Source organism: Phalacrocorax aristotelis, chromosome 14 (genome assembly GCF_949628215.1).
Source record: "Phalacrocorax aristotelis chromosome 14, bGulAri2.1, whole genome shotgun sequence".
Lineage (NCBI taxonomy): Eukaryota > Metazoa > Chordata > Aves > Suliformes > Phalacrocoracidae > Phalacrocorax > Phalacrocorax aristotelis.
The window spans coordinates 6,775,127-6,790,088 of NC_134289.1; the positions used below are offsets into that span (position 1 = coordinate 6,775,127).

Genomic DNA, 14,962 nt, shown 5'->3' on the forward strand with positions numbered 1-14,962 from the left:
AAAACAAATTAAACTACCATAAATGCTCTGTTCATGCTGTGGCTTTCATCCAGTTTGCAGAATACCACCTAAAAGCTCCACATCATATGGACAACAGGAGAAACTCTGGCTAGGCTGGCAATTCTAGTATTAAGGATAAAGACATTATTAATTAGACCTAGGGAAAAAGGGTTTAACAGAAGCACAGTGAGTGGCCGTCTTTGGTGTAAGTCCTTCAAGAGTGCAATACGTGTGGTTATGCTTGCCTTTGTCCTAGCATTACATTTGCAGGTGCAGCTTTACACAGGGATTTGTTTTGCTTTGGGGCTTTACGTCTTCCTCCCCAGTTCGCCATACCAAGAAATTCTTTCCTTTGAGGCAGTAAGTTAGGATGATCTGCCCTTAGTATTCTTAGTCCAGGAGAAGTAACATTGTGGAAAGACTGGATGGGACGGCTCAGCTCACCGGGAATGCAGTGAGCGCCACGCGACACAGTGGGTACGTTGCCTGGGAACAACTAAGTGAGGAGGGTCAAAGGGCTGCTTACCTTGGAATTGTGACAGCATGGATAAGAGGGATTTTCTAAATAATTTCTGAGCTTCCTCATCCATGTAGTCACCATACATTGACAGTAGTGAAATCCTAGGTTTTACTTGAATTCCTTACAGCCTCTGCTCCAGCTGCTTTCATGACTCCTACCCTAACACAAACAGAGCGATCTGTTGCTGAACTTTGGCAAAGGCAGACAGACATTAACAAGACAGGCTCCCATTTTGTCCCTGACTAGATCTACAGAAAGGATGAAAATAATTTTGGAAGTCTACTGATCTTACAAGATCTATTAAGTTCCTCCTCCTGCTCAATCATCCGTTTTTCCCACATTAGTGTGGAAAAAACACAACACTTAGTCTCTTAAAACAAAGAGCCCCAAAATACCTTCACCATTGCTGCATCTGCTTAGTCTTGAGCATTTTAGCCTAGGACGTATGTACCAGCGCTATTTTAGAATCACCAGATAATCGTTCCCTGAGCAGGTCTCACCAGCATCATGTTAAACAGCAGGAAGACAGCTTTCAGCCCACATTCATAAGTGTTCCTGCTACCTGCTAAACATTAGTTGAACAAATAAAGGAAAGAATCAGCACTGTTCTCTACATCCACAATTTCTTCAGCAGGCAGGCGTTTTGTACTACATCAGCTGTTCCGACATTAGGAATCGTATCACTGCAAGGTCCCTTACAGTCAGCCCGTGCTTCTGGGATGTATTTTCATAATGCTTAGGAGACAGTAAGCAATAAGTAGTAGTTTTAAGGCTTCCAAAAAAGGTCCAGAAAACATGGTTGCAGAGGTTTTTTTGCTTGGGTTTTGCTAGGGGCATTAACAGCTTACTTGAAGTGAGATTCAAAAAAGGAGAGGCCCAAATTTACCTATGCATCTCCTTCTCTGGGTTACCAGAAGAACTCTGTTTGACTGGGAAATACAAAACAAAATCTGTCTGTCAGCACAAACAACAATAAAGCTGCATCAATTAATTAAAAAAATCAAAACCAACAACCTAGCATTAGAAGTGGGTTAATTTAAAAAAAAAAAAAATCCAGCAGTTCCCCAGAAGCCATACTCTTTTGCAAGACTAAGCATCTTATTTTGGAGTTTACTCCAAACTGAACATCTAATCAAAATATGTAACACTACAGCATTTTCAAGTTGCCTTTAGCCAGGCAAGTTTCATTTGAGTCTGAATCAGCATCAGGCTCCACGGCAAAACCTCAAGGACAGTTTAGTCATACTTAGAACAGTTTTACAAGTATCTTCAAAATTCGTATAGGTTGATTCAGTACTGCAATCATCATAATAAAAACAGAATACAGATTACAAAGTGACTGGTTTGTTAATTGTAATTCAGGTAATAAAATATCCACTGCATCCTGCTTAAATCCGCATTTATTAAAGATAGTATCAAGGTAAGTCAATGCATAATGAAGCTTCCCCTCCTACAAATATGTAAACAAATTGACAGCAAGTTATTCTTACAATATAAAAATTAAAGCTTACATTGCATTTTTTTAAAGCTACTAACTTCAGTCTCAATGTAGACAGTCTCTGGTCTGTAGCATTTAAAAATACAAGTTCTTGAAAAATGTTAAAGTATTGCCTTTGCACATAAACATTTTTGTAGAAAAATACTTAAAAATACCAACTTCCCACTAATAAAAGCAACAGCAAAAATAAAACACATCTTTTGTTACAAACAGTGTGTTAAATGCATCTAGCATTTACCAACCATTCTGTTTAACCAAATTATCTTCTGCTCATTTTAAACTTCATTACAGTTTGCAAAAAGTATCTTGGATAATACTCACTTACTTTCACATAGCAAAGCCATTAGCATTAAGTAGCTAATATTGGCAATTACCTTGTAATCAGTCTGGCCTAAGTGTATTTGCAACTGAGGCCATGAATTTAATCCTCATCTCAAACTGTGTATTTTAGCATGTACAGTAGGCTCTTGCTAAGAAATATGAGTCAGTTCAGATATATTTTGGAAAGGCTTGAAACCTTTATATCATTTAACAAGAAATATGTACTCTCTTTTAAAGTACCTTTAACCTCTATATACATTTTCCTTTGTATTAGCAGTCCTGTTGGTGACAGTCAGTCAATTCTCAGGATACACTTCATTCATAAGATTTTATAAATTTGACATGAACTACATTTTACATTCCAAAACCAAGAAGAATGTTAAGTTAAATTTTGGTTTTTGTTTAACATTTTTCCAAGAAGTTTACTGGCAAGAGCTAGACAGATCGCTTTTGCAGTTGCTAAGGCAAAAAAAGTTTGAAAATTCCCTGTATGCAAAGTTTATAAGATTGTGTAGTACCTCAAAAACCAAACTAAACTAAATTCAACGAGCAGAGCAAAACACATATCGTTGGGATGAAAGCTAATCATGCCATTGTGCGCTCCCAAGCATCAGCTGACAATGAACAGCAAGGGGGGAAAAAAGATAATGTAGCAAACCAGTTTCAGGATGAATTCAAAGAGCAAAATCAAGCTGTCAAGAAAATCACTTTCTAGTAGGATATTAGACAGGAAAAACACAGCTAGGAAAACACTGGACGTTTTATCACTTAAGACGGTATCTGAAAGAACAGAAGTACGTTTATATGCAAACAGTAATTAATAGTAATAGTACTGCCAGCTTTCCTAGTTCCAAGTGTAGTTCATAAAAAAGGAGAGTTTATTTAGCCTTTGTCACTACTTAATTAGCAAGTTAAGTCTGCCAGAACTTATAGCCTCAAGTACATAATGACACAGAGAGCAACTTACTGACCACAGGTGTGGTAGAGCCTAAACTACTCCAATGATGTCTAGCCCTGGAAATGTGAAAAGAACACAACCCCTGAAACAGGGTCTACATGAAGCTGTAAAAGGAACTGTAATTCTGAAGGAAGGTCTTACCCTGCTCCTTCATTTGCACAAACCAGAATCCTGCATATGACAATTTTATTGCCATGCTTGCAGATAAAACACGATGAGTTAAAGCAAGATGTGGCAGCAAGTGCTCACAGAGGACACTCAACTGGAAAGTAAGAGTTAGAGATTCCACCCAACGCCCAGGTTAGTCTAATTTTCAAAGAGGAGCGAGATGCAAATATAAAAGCCTCAGTTTCCTCTAACATTACATACCTTAACACACAGATAGCCTTTATCTACGTTCAGGGAAATGGATGAGAAGCACAGACATTCCAGCGGCACAAATGATGAACTACGCCTGGGGAGGCCGCCTTTCTGATCACTGCCTCCCCACAGACAACAGCTCCTTATAAAAGCCAGATCACAAGTTACAGTTTTGGTTAGAGGATGGGATTTTTGCACCGTAGTCATTTGGGAGAGAGCAGCCTTCCTGTATCCTGGTACAAAACTGCATCTTTGAGTAAAGTAATACAAGCTGCAGCCTTTTAATCACATATGGACTGTTGCAACTTCTTACTAAAGCATTTAGCTTCCTCAGAGATGCTAAAAGCACTGCGCCATCAGTATCGTTACATTTGACCAAGGCTTTGCACTTGGCTGGCAAGTGCCTACAATAGCAAGTGAGTAATGCAATGCCAATACAGACCAGCTGCATTTTTATCCATACAGTTCAAACCTTGGCCCAAAATTCACAGAAGACAACTTCAAATGCCAGGCCTTAAGTGCCTACCAGCAGTAAAACCACCGTAGCTGTAATACAAAGAAAAAGAACTGCAGCAGGCCCAAGCCTTAGGAATATGTTTAAAAGCGCTGCAGTAGACTTGCAGATGACTGTCGTACCTGGGGGAAGGTCTAAGGATTGGAGTCCAATGATAAGAGGGATCACACACCATTTTCTCTTGAAGAAAAGTAACACTACTCTCCCCACGCCAAGTAACAAAATACTATCTACAAGAAGTGGGTGTTTTCTCCCTGAATCCACAGTAGAAATAGTCACACAGAAAACTAAAATCAGCCTAATTCTCAGAACTGCAGAAACAGAAGCAAAGAGGACCTCAAAAAAGTAATTTTGACAAGTCCCTGCCTTGAATGACAATCTAAAATTAATTTCTGTGACAACAGTTATGCCATAACTCTAGGTTATAAAATGGCTGACTAAATAATCTGGATACTTTTAGAAAAAGCGATTTTTGTGTAAATATTTTACAATAACTTTAGTAATAGAAGCTAATACAGAGCCAACTTTAGAATCCACACATGATATGAAATATACACACATACATGTTCTAATATATATGTTTTCATTCTTAAAGCAATGCTGAGCAAAACCAAACCAGGGCCTGAATATATGCTTTTATGTCAGCATGACTACTAATGCACAGCTGACGGGCTGATCAGATCCCTGAGGTCTGTCACTGGAATTGCTAGAGGTTTTACTTACCAAAATTTTAACCAAAAACTGACTTAAATCATGTGTACATCTCTCTAGGTGAAAGAGAAAGAGTCACAAATAAAACTAACAAAACCCACAACAAACCCACACAGACAAAAATCCACACAGCCTTGTAATACATGGAAAGGCACCCGACAATATTGTTAGTCGCAATTACCTACAGCATCTTAAGTGTACTTAGCAATCAAGATAAATTAAAAGAGGTCATGAAATACAAGAATTGCTGGCATTCAAAGAGCCTAACCTACTGAAGAAGTCACTAAAATGACATGTGCAGCTGTAAATCAGTAAGTGTGCAAAACTATACAGTTCTGCATAAAGTGCTAAATGTACCCCCAGTTTGCACCTATTAGTGTAAGTTTGTTAAGCTTGGCAATACGATGCAAGATGATGACTTTAAGGATGTACCTTATCTACCTCGTCTTTCGTTTTCCTTCCCCACCATCACCCACTGTCCTTTAAACTGTACATTTTTAAATTACACAAGGGCTTTTCAGGAATTGTAGTTCAGAAAAATATTTCAAGTATACCTATCTTTCCATGTAAACTTGGGGACATTATGGGTTCGATTTTCACAAGTTCCAAATACCTACAGCTTCTGCTAATTCAATTGGAGTTGTAGTTATTTCAGTCTGTTCAGGACCTCTGGAAAAAGGCTGTTTCCTGTTCCTGTTTAACTCCTATTTAAGAAGTGCCGAAATTCATACTATAACTTGTCCAGATTTATGTCTAAACAATAAGCAATTACAGAAAAGCAGAGTAATACTTTATCCGACCATTTAGGTTCATAAAACCAAGTCCTACTGTAGTAATTCATACACACTCATTACATGAATCACACACAGATCTTTTAACACTTGACACACTGAATTCAAGTTATTATAATACAGCAGTTTTTCTCGCAGGCATTGTGCAATACACTTAGAAGTATACAGCGGGCCTCTTCTTTACTCTGTATTTCAGTGATCCATACCGTATCTGAGGGGGGAAAAAAGAATTATAATTTAACAAGAGTTGAGATCACTTCAGGCAGAAATATTTACCTTCCCACTAATCCAATCTAGTAAGCATCTTTAAGAGAATTTACCTATGACAGAATGAGATAGTTTCAACAGATTTGGACATGAAAGTTAAGTCTCAACTGTGTTCCCAAAATTACCCAAAATCTTTTATGAGATTCCACAGATATTTATTCTGAAATATCTAAGTTTTGTGACATATGCAAACTTAAAGCACTCTGAATCCTAGATTGAATCTTCTTTTTGTGGGTTACAGGTCAAAGTAGGCCATATATCTATGGGAACTAAAAAATTCTGAATCTTCTTCAATGCATTAAGCAGCAGATGTTTAACCAAGACACACAAACACAGATGACAATACCGCTATGTACATCCTTTTCAAGGTGTGCAGTTCCTGGAATTTGGGCTTGCCGGTGCCAAAATTAGCATTACAAGCACAGAGTCTACTTGTGCTCCTCCCTTTTTCCCTTAGTTCATTTTTTTAACACTCTAAAGTACAAAAGCTCCAAGCTTAGATATCATTATAAAATACTTCCTTCTCCATTTATTGTTTTACAACTCAGTTATTATTGATAACCCCTTTAAGATTAAGAAAAAAATTTCTACATTATTAAAAATGCTAGGATACACTGTTAAGAACAAGCTCAGTATTTAACTAAGATTATACTTACCTCTTTACGGCCTTTAATGCTTTTCACAGATTTCATGCTCTGAGTTCTTCGAAGGCCTCTCTGAGCAAACATTTCATCCTCTGAATGTGTCCCCTCCATCTCTTCATCTGTTTTATCATCTCCAGGGTTTTTTTCCAGTGGAGTCTTGTAACCTTTAAAAAACAGTTTTTATAAAATGTTTAAGAAGAAGTAGCTGTAACACGGTTTTCTAAGCCAGCCACACATTTCATCTTCATCACATATCCTTTTTTCTTTTAAATGATACGGTCCGTCTGCCAGCCATTTCAAAAGGGCGAAACAGCTAGTCTGCCAGGAGCTTGTTAATTATAATTCTGCCATTTGTACGTAACAAGCCACTTCATTCAATAGGTATGAAATGCAGTGGTTCCTCAATTGTCAAAAATTAAACCATCGGTCTGCTACCATCATCCGCTTTACACTCAACTGCAAAAACCTCAGTGGTCATCTTGAGAAGTACTTAAGGTTTTTGGCTACAATCCCCATGTGAGGGGGGTTAGACTGAATGATCTTTAAAAGGTCCCTTCCAAGCCAAACCATTCTATGATTCTGTGATTCATGGGATCTTTCTTCATACTTGCCTACTTCTCTTCGTATTTAGTACCAAAATTCCTTTCAGATTGATACAATGTCAAAGTACTACTAAGGGTTGTTTAAATCCTACAGAAACAGCAGCAAGATTATTACCAGAAGATTCTCACTAGAGGGCGCATTCTGCTTTAAAACACGTGCTGAAGAGCTCCTTCAGGTCCAGAAGAGCCCTGAATCACCATCCTAGATTTATCAAAAAACCCCAGAACGTAGTCTCATGCCTCCTCCCTGCCAAGCTCTCCTTTTATAAGGTCTTTCCAGAACCTACAAGCTGTAACACACAGACAACTTTTAGACTCCAAACCCAACTTTATTCATGATCAATGTACATTTCATCTTAAGCCAATATTTTATTTTGCCTTAATTACATTATTTTCCTTTGGTTATTTCATTTTTTTTCCTGAAATCAGAATCACACTCACCTACTCCACAACTACTTAGGGCAGACTTGCCTCTTCTGCCATTCTAGAGGTAACATGCCCCTGCCTCCAGTACAGTTTCAATTCATCTTTTTTAGTATGGAAGATTTGAATCACATCTGTTACTCATAGTTTCTGGCTACGGATGTTTGCAGTGGCAGCAATACTTCCTTATCTCTATTTGTAACACCTCTTCTGATGCATCAAAATCACATTTTCCTTTTTCACAGCAAGCATACTGGCAGCTCAGCCATCCTATGATCAATGATTTGTGCAGGAACTCCCAGTTCAGATCACAAAAAAATAACATTCTGCTAGGTGCAATGAAATGTTGCTATGTAGTGTTCCTAACTCCATCTGTGGTTTGTTCTTTTGTTAAATCTCTAATGCTGAAGAAACCTCAAAGAAAACAGAAGAGGCGTCCACCAGACTTAGGTCCAGGAGTAGAAAAAATTAAGTTAAACTAGCTCTAAGAAAGCTTTTTGACGTACAAGACTGAATCTCACAATCAGTGATTATTTACACAGTATAAACTGCACCCGAGTAATTTATTTCAAATGGAATTTTTAGTATTTTCAAGCTACTTCAAGATGCTTTTTTACTGAGGAATAGCCCCTGCACAACAGCTGCAGTGACATCATTCCTAATGCAACTCTTGATGAATTAATGGGCTTTCTCTTGCCAGCACCACCTGTGTTTCTGCTAACCTGCACAGGATACCTTCTGGGCTTAATTAGCAATTCAGCTTAGGGCCATTCAGGCAGCCATTTATTCCTCAGAAACACCACAGGCTACCATGCAATTCCTGGAATTCCTTGTGCTCCACAAGTGCCACCCCTCACGAAATGGAGGGATGAGAAGAAATGACAGGCTTCAATGAAAAAAAAATAATAGACCACTATACATAGTAGCCTAACCATTTGGAAAGGTGCATTTGACAGCCTTCCACTGAAACCCTCCTTCAAGCATCATAAGTCAAGAGCCAGATGATGACAATAATAATGACTAATATTATATATAATAAAATAGTAAGACTAATAAAATATCTCTGCAAAAACATGAATTGGTCACTGCACACCATCTTTTCAGTGTTCATGTGCATCAATCCATTATGACAACCTAATGCCTTCATTATTCTTATCACCACAAGCAATTTTACATTTTGAACTATCATTACAGATCTACTGAATTAATTTCCTTTAATTTTCTCTTCCTATTTATTGAGCTTCCATAAATTTTCATGTTTAACTTTTTGTACATTTGTCACAGGGACACCACTTAACATCGTATTTTTTTTTTTTACTTTCAATTAAGCTTTACTTTGGCAAGGAATTCTCATTGCTAATGGGCAAAGATAGGAATAACAAGTCCAGTATGAGTACACCATTAGTGGCTGCAAGAAGAAAATAATGCAGGGAGCATTTCTCAACTGTCATGATATATCCTGCTCAAGTCAACTCTGTTCAAGTGCAGTGGAGTTCTGTGAGGCCTTTTCCATTTCTAAATGGGGTAAAAGTATTTCTCCTTTCCCATTTCTGTCCTTGGTGGCTTGTTCTTTTAGCTGGAAAAAAATTAGATAGATACTAACCTGAAGATTCACTTGCAGAGGCTCTAGTTTTCTTTTTTGCTTCTGGTAGTGTCTGATAGGGTCTCTGTCCTACTGGCTCATCTCCTTGTATAGTAGTCAAATCATGCATACTGAAACTTCTCAGTTTCTCAGTTATCGCTCCTTGACTCTGAAATACAACAGTATCTTTGAAAACAAAGCAGAGGTTTACCTTTGCTGTTCATGTTGGGTTAAGATGTTTAAGTCCATGCTTCCTCGTTGCACTACAAAAGCTCATTGAATATAAGCATGCAGTACATTTACATTTGCTTTAACTATTGCTTTTACTCAAGCTTAACTGTATATTTCTCCTAGACAAAAAGTTAAGATAAACTAGCAGTTTCATTACAAATGTCTCATTTCACTCCTTTAATCTGAGCAAATAAAGGCTTTTTGAGTGAGACAAAGTGTTTAAAAAGAAACAATCAGAAATGCTCAATTTACTTCAAACATGGTATTTCTCTAGCAACGCTAGGTAGCGTGACAGTGGGTTTAATGCTTCCGTTTCAGAAAGTGTGGTTTAAGATAAATAAAGATTTCTGCTATTATATATTTTACCCCCTACAAATCTGAATATGCATAAGAAAGGAAAAAAGTGTTAAAAATACACCCTGTAACATGAACTCAAGTAACTGAGAAACTGGCAGCACTACAAAAGCTCTACTTGACAGAAACTTGAAACCACAAGCCAATGAGGTCCTGCCTGGACTACAGGCTGGCAGGGTCTCTTACTAACGTAGCTTTACTGACATCATACCAACCCAAAAATCTAATGCTACATATAAGGATACCTGATCACATTTGAACATTAGTATTCCTTCTCTGATTGTCTTTACATCTTTTCTACAGGGGATATATAGGAAGTTCCCCTTTGCAAAGAAGGGTTGTCAAGCAGCTCTTTCATCTTACACCAGATGATGTTGTTATTAAAGCATTGAAGCATAATTTATTGCATAAGCAGCTAAGAGGACAAGCACATAACTCAATGTCATGTTAAAATAACATTTAATTCTTCTCTCTCTGGCATATAAAGCAAAAAGTAACTGTTTCAGAGGAACATCGACAAGCCTGAGCATGAATCCTACTTCGAGCAAGGGGTTCAAGATTTTGTTTCATTCTTACGAATGAAGCTTTTAAGTAGAATTCCTCATCTGAGAATTATGTTAGCTAGCAGTAGCAGAAATCTGGGTGCAATTCCACACACTCTTCTCTGCAACAGCACCAGTGTGAGGCAGCTTTACACCACTAACCACAGCCATTTGTTCCCACTCTCATGGCAACAACTGTTTGCAGATGGTAGACCAGCACACTAAATTATTCCATATTAAAAATAGCCATGTAAAGCAAAGAGACAGTAGAGTGATACTCCTTCAGCCTGCATGGCCACCAAAGGCGGGGGGGTGGTGGGGTGGTGTCGGGAAGTGGCTGAAACCTAATACGCATTTTGTAATGACTAGTCATTAGTACAGCGTATGAAGCTAAGACAGTGTGCTACGCAGGCGAAAATATCTGAATTCTTACAATACCATTCATACATTGCCACTGAACAATAACAAAGAAGGGGCTTCCTATGAGAGAAGTAGGAACCTTTACTTTTCTAGTTCTTCCTACATACATGTAGGATGACTGACAGTTCAAGAACACACCTACAGCTTGCTATGAGTTAAAATGCACTACTAACACTGAACAGTCTGTGTATAAACTATTGTAGAAATCCTGAAGTTAATTTTGTCCCCAAAAGAGGCTTATTTAAGGCAGGTCTGTCCAGCCTTAAGGCAGGAATCCTGTCCTTCCACTACTCCAGTTCTCGCTGTGAAAAGCATTTGCACAGTAAACCAAAGCAGGAACCAGCCATGCATGAGAACTAACAGCTGCTAGGACACTAGAGATAAGAGAACTGGAGAGACAGGACTGCTTCTTTTGACAACAAGTAACAGCCTACAGTACCTGCAGTAACACACAAGACTCTTGATCAGTCTGCACCCACTGCTTGAAGAGATACAATTGGACTCAGGTCTCAATCACTGGACACTGATGAATGCATAAAATTGACCCACTGGTTCTCCACAGAATCCACATAAATTCAGCACAACTCCACTCACCAAGTGTGGACAGAATCTACTATAAAATAGTGACAGAAGCTGAGTTTGGCCAGAAACAAAAATATAAAAATACATACTTGCATAGCAGTTGCACAGCAAGTTCATTCATCATGCTATTTACTACAAAAAGACATTTGCAAATTGTACAAGAGAACGTAATTAAGATTGTAATAACTAACACAATAAGAATTCACATCACAAGCTTATGTTTCCTATTCCACTGTAGATATAGAGGACTAGATCCAAGCTAGGAATATTCAGCCTTCTTTTTCAGTGCAGATTTTCAATACAGAATTTTGTTTTTCAAAGGAGAAAAAAGTCAAGCTATGTGCCATAAAACAACATTACACCCTTAACCAAACTGCACATTCAATGAGGCTGGAGCTCCTGTGGAGTACTGCCTCATTCAGCGAGGACGTAACCGGTTAATACAACGGGCCCTTCATTCCAAAAGTACTTGCCAAGATGGAAAGTTTCACTCAAGTTACACACAGCAAATATTAAAAAGTTTGAAAGGATGCATATACAAATAAGAGATATAGCACACGTGCCTGAGAGTCACAGTAGGAATGGGGGCTGCACAACCACTGCCGTACTGCATAGTCACGGTCATGCATTTTACTCATCCTGTGCAGGTACTCCCGTACAGTCCTCCCCGTCTCCTCCTGCCTCAACACAGCCTCCATCCAACCTCTCAGAACATCCAGCATAGCCAAATCAAGATTGATTTCTACTCCACACCACTGCATAGATTAATTAGAGGACAAATTTCACGGTGTTTTGTGTGGGTGTAGGTTGTTTTTAATTATTAAAAAAAAAAAACCCAACCCAAAAACCAAAACACATCACTGTGTTCATACAGCACTTAAGATTTAGGAAGATTCTTACACACACACCCCCAAAAGAAGCGGATTAATTGCTTTCTGATGAAATAAAGCATTCCATGAGTATCCAGATTACTATCAATTCAGAATTAAAGTCTGGCTGAAAAATATTAAATACCCTCTACTGCAGGAAATGTGACAGCAAGTTCACATGGAGGATATTAACACAGTAAGAGCTTTGATATCTTGATCGAAAGTTCAGAGAGTTACTAGCCACAGCTTGAAAGCAAGATGTTTGCCCGCAAAACAGAAGGCACAGCAATCCGATTGCAGGTAGAGGTGAAGGGGCATCTCCTGCTTCCGTGCTCATGCCATGGGTACGGAAGCGGCCATCGCCTCTCCCCAGCCATGCACACAGCCCCACAGTGCTGCTTATGAGAAGACAGCAGAGCAGTTGCCACGCTTGCACTGGTGTCCCATTATTTCAACAGTTCCTATCACTAAAGGAGTAATACAGTGGGCTGCATCCAGCCCAGAGGCCACCAACTAAACTACATGACAAAAGATTGAGACACATTTACAGTTACAATGCAGGCAAAGAAGCAGAGAACAACTTCGGTGCTCAAACTTCTATGTAAGTTAATGTTGAAGAGATATGCCCTATAAAGTTTGTGTTGTCTCAAAAAAAAAAAAAAAGCAAGTCTTGAAGAATGAGTCTGCTGATTTATTCAATAGTATTTCCTAAAAGATATTAAACACTTTTCAGAGACCATATTCATTACCAGTTACCAGCCTGAAGCACTAGTTTAAGCTGTAATAGGTTTCTAAATCTAGTTTTTGATAAATATAGCCTACTTAAGGGACTCCTCAGACTCTAGTACGCTATTAGTATACCCTCTCATCAGCTGACCCTCACATACAAAATGCCCTTCTCTATTTTGTTCTTGAGAATGTATTTTTATGATCTATATACTTAACTCGGGGAAGTTGCTGTAAACAGACACCACACAGTATGTCTGCCTCGGACTCTTTTTTTGTTGCTGTTTAAATCAGACTTGTACCCCCTCAGTGATCAGGATCACTGAACAAAGCTGCTTTCCTTCATTGGACAAGCTCTCAGTAGAGCTGCTGGGAGCTTTGTGGCTGCAGAGCTGCAGCGTGCAGCACCCACATTCCCAGCTGTTCTCTCACTGATCCGATCCGGGCTGACGGAGGGGAATGACTTCTGTTCCCTCTCAACACAGAGAGGGCCTGCTGTCCCGTGAATGACCTCTGCAGCATGCCAGGCAGTCCCGGCAGGGAGAAGGGATGAAAGCAATATTGCTGGTGAGCTGAGCTACTCATAGTGATATTGGCTGTACGCCACAGCTGGCTGCAAGATACCTCCTTGCTCTGCCATGCCCTGAGTGGGAAGAAGGGGAAGTCTGAGCAAGGCCATTCGAATAACATTCAATCAGCAAAGAGGCAGCAGATTCAGAATGACTAAAAGACGCATAGGAACACAGCCCTCAGAATGTTTTTTTTTCTTTACCAAATAATACTTTACAAATGACAATACTTGTGTGACCTCATAAAGAAGGACAGCGCATTTCACAGCTTAATTAGGCCGCTGTCCCGCACACAGCAATATAGAAACCAGTTTTCACTAGTAGCTTCAGAAGTCAGAATTTATGTGTTGGCAAAAATTGGAATGTACAGTTAACTGGCATCTCAGAAGATCTGGAAAGCAGATGCATCAAAACACAAGAAGTGAAACTTAGCATTGCGGACATAATTTCCACAAATCCATATGCTATTGAGCTGAAAGAGGTCCAACAACTTTCCTATCATTAAGGCATCTCGGTGCTGATTCTTTTATACTTGGAAGAAAATTTTTATTAGTCACTTGTAAAAGTCAGCCTAGACCATATTTCATCTCTAAGTCTCCTGAAATCAGGATTTTACAAAGTTTAGTTTACTTAAATTAACACAACAGTTTCACAATTTATTTTTCTAATTCACACTCTTTAGCAAGTTTTGGAACACTAAATTTTATATCAGCTGTGGCTAACTAGTACCAGATAAAAATATCAGTATAGGAATGTAAGCTAAGCCACGACTCCTGCCAATTACATTTTAACTTAACTGCTATGTCAAGTTTCAGTAGACTGACCTGGCTGGCTGGCTGCTCCAGCCTCCCCTACACAGCCAACTAGCCTTTTAATACTAATCCCATATTCCTTTGACAGCCCTTGGAGAAAAACACTCTTTCCCACACTTAATCTTGAAAATATTCCAAAGGGTTTCCAGGCAATTTTACCACCATCCTAAAGTCAGCATAAGCAAACATCGTAGCATCCTTTGCTTGGACATTTTAGCGAACAGAAGCTTTCTTTGGACCTCCTCTTGTGTTTAATCTCCCACATTCTCCACTCCTAATTTGAGATCTGATATGCCAGAAAAAGCATGCCTGCTCCGTCAAAAATAATTTTTAAAAATTTTTTTTAAAGTTACAAAAGGGTGTCGGTGTCTCCTTCCCATCAAAACTGATCCCACTAGTAGGATTCCATTCCTGAAATCCTATAGCATGCTCCACCAGCTCATGCTGAAGGGATAATCTTTTCACCTGCTGGAGGCAGCAGTCAACTCTTGAAAAACAGGGAACAAAAAAAAAAAAAAAAAAAATCAAGAACACATGCCTTGTCTCCATTTGCTTGCATCGAGCAGTCACGCTCAGCTTTTTGGAATGACAAACTGCAGAGAGGTTTAACATGCCAAAATAAAGATTTTCAGAGTGTCTTCTTTCATACTGTTTAAAAATCATGTC

General features: G+C 38.8%; 1 protein-coding gene across 2 annotated transcripts in view; it reads right to left on the bottom strand.

The window, feature by feature from the left end:
- Positions 1-1,902: 1,902 nt before the first annotated feature.
- REEP3 (receptor accessory protein 3) overlaps positions 1,903-14,962 on the bottom strand; it is a 43,274-nt gene continuing 30,214 nt past the window's right edge. For both annotated transcript variants that reach the window (XM_075109332.1, XM_075109329.1), the window contains 3 exons: positions 9,213-9,360; positions 6,597-6,748; positions 1,903-5,884 (listed from right to left, as the gene is read on the bottom strand). In XM_075109332.1, coding sequence (XP_074965433.1) covers positions 5,828-5,884; positions 6,597-6,748; positions 9,213-9,360 — 357 coding nt within the window. In that variant the 3' untranslated portion in view covers positions 1,903-5,827. The remainder of the gene's footprint in view (positions 5,885-6,596; positions 6,749-9,212; positions 9,361-14,962) is intronic.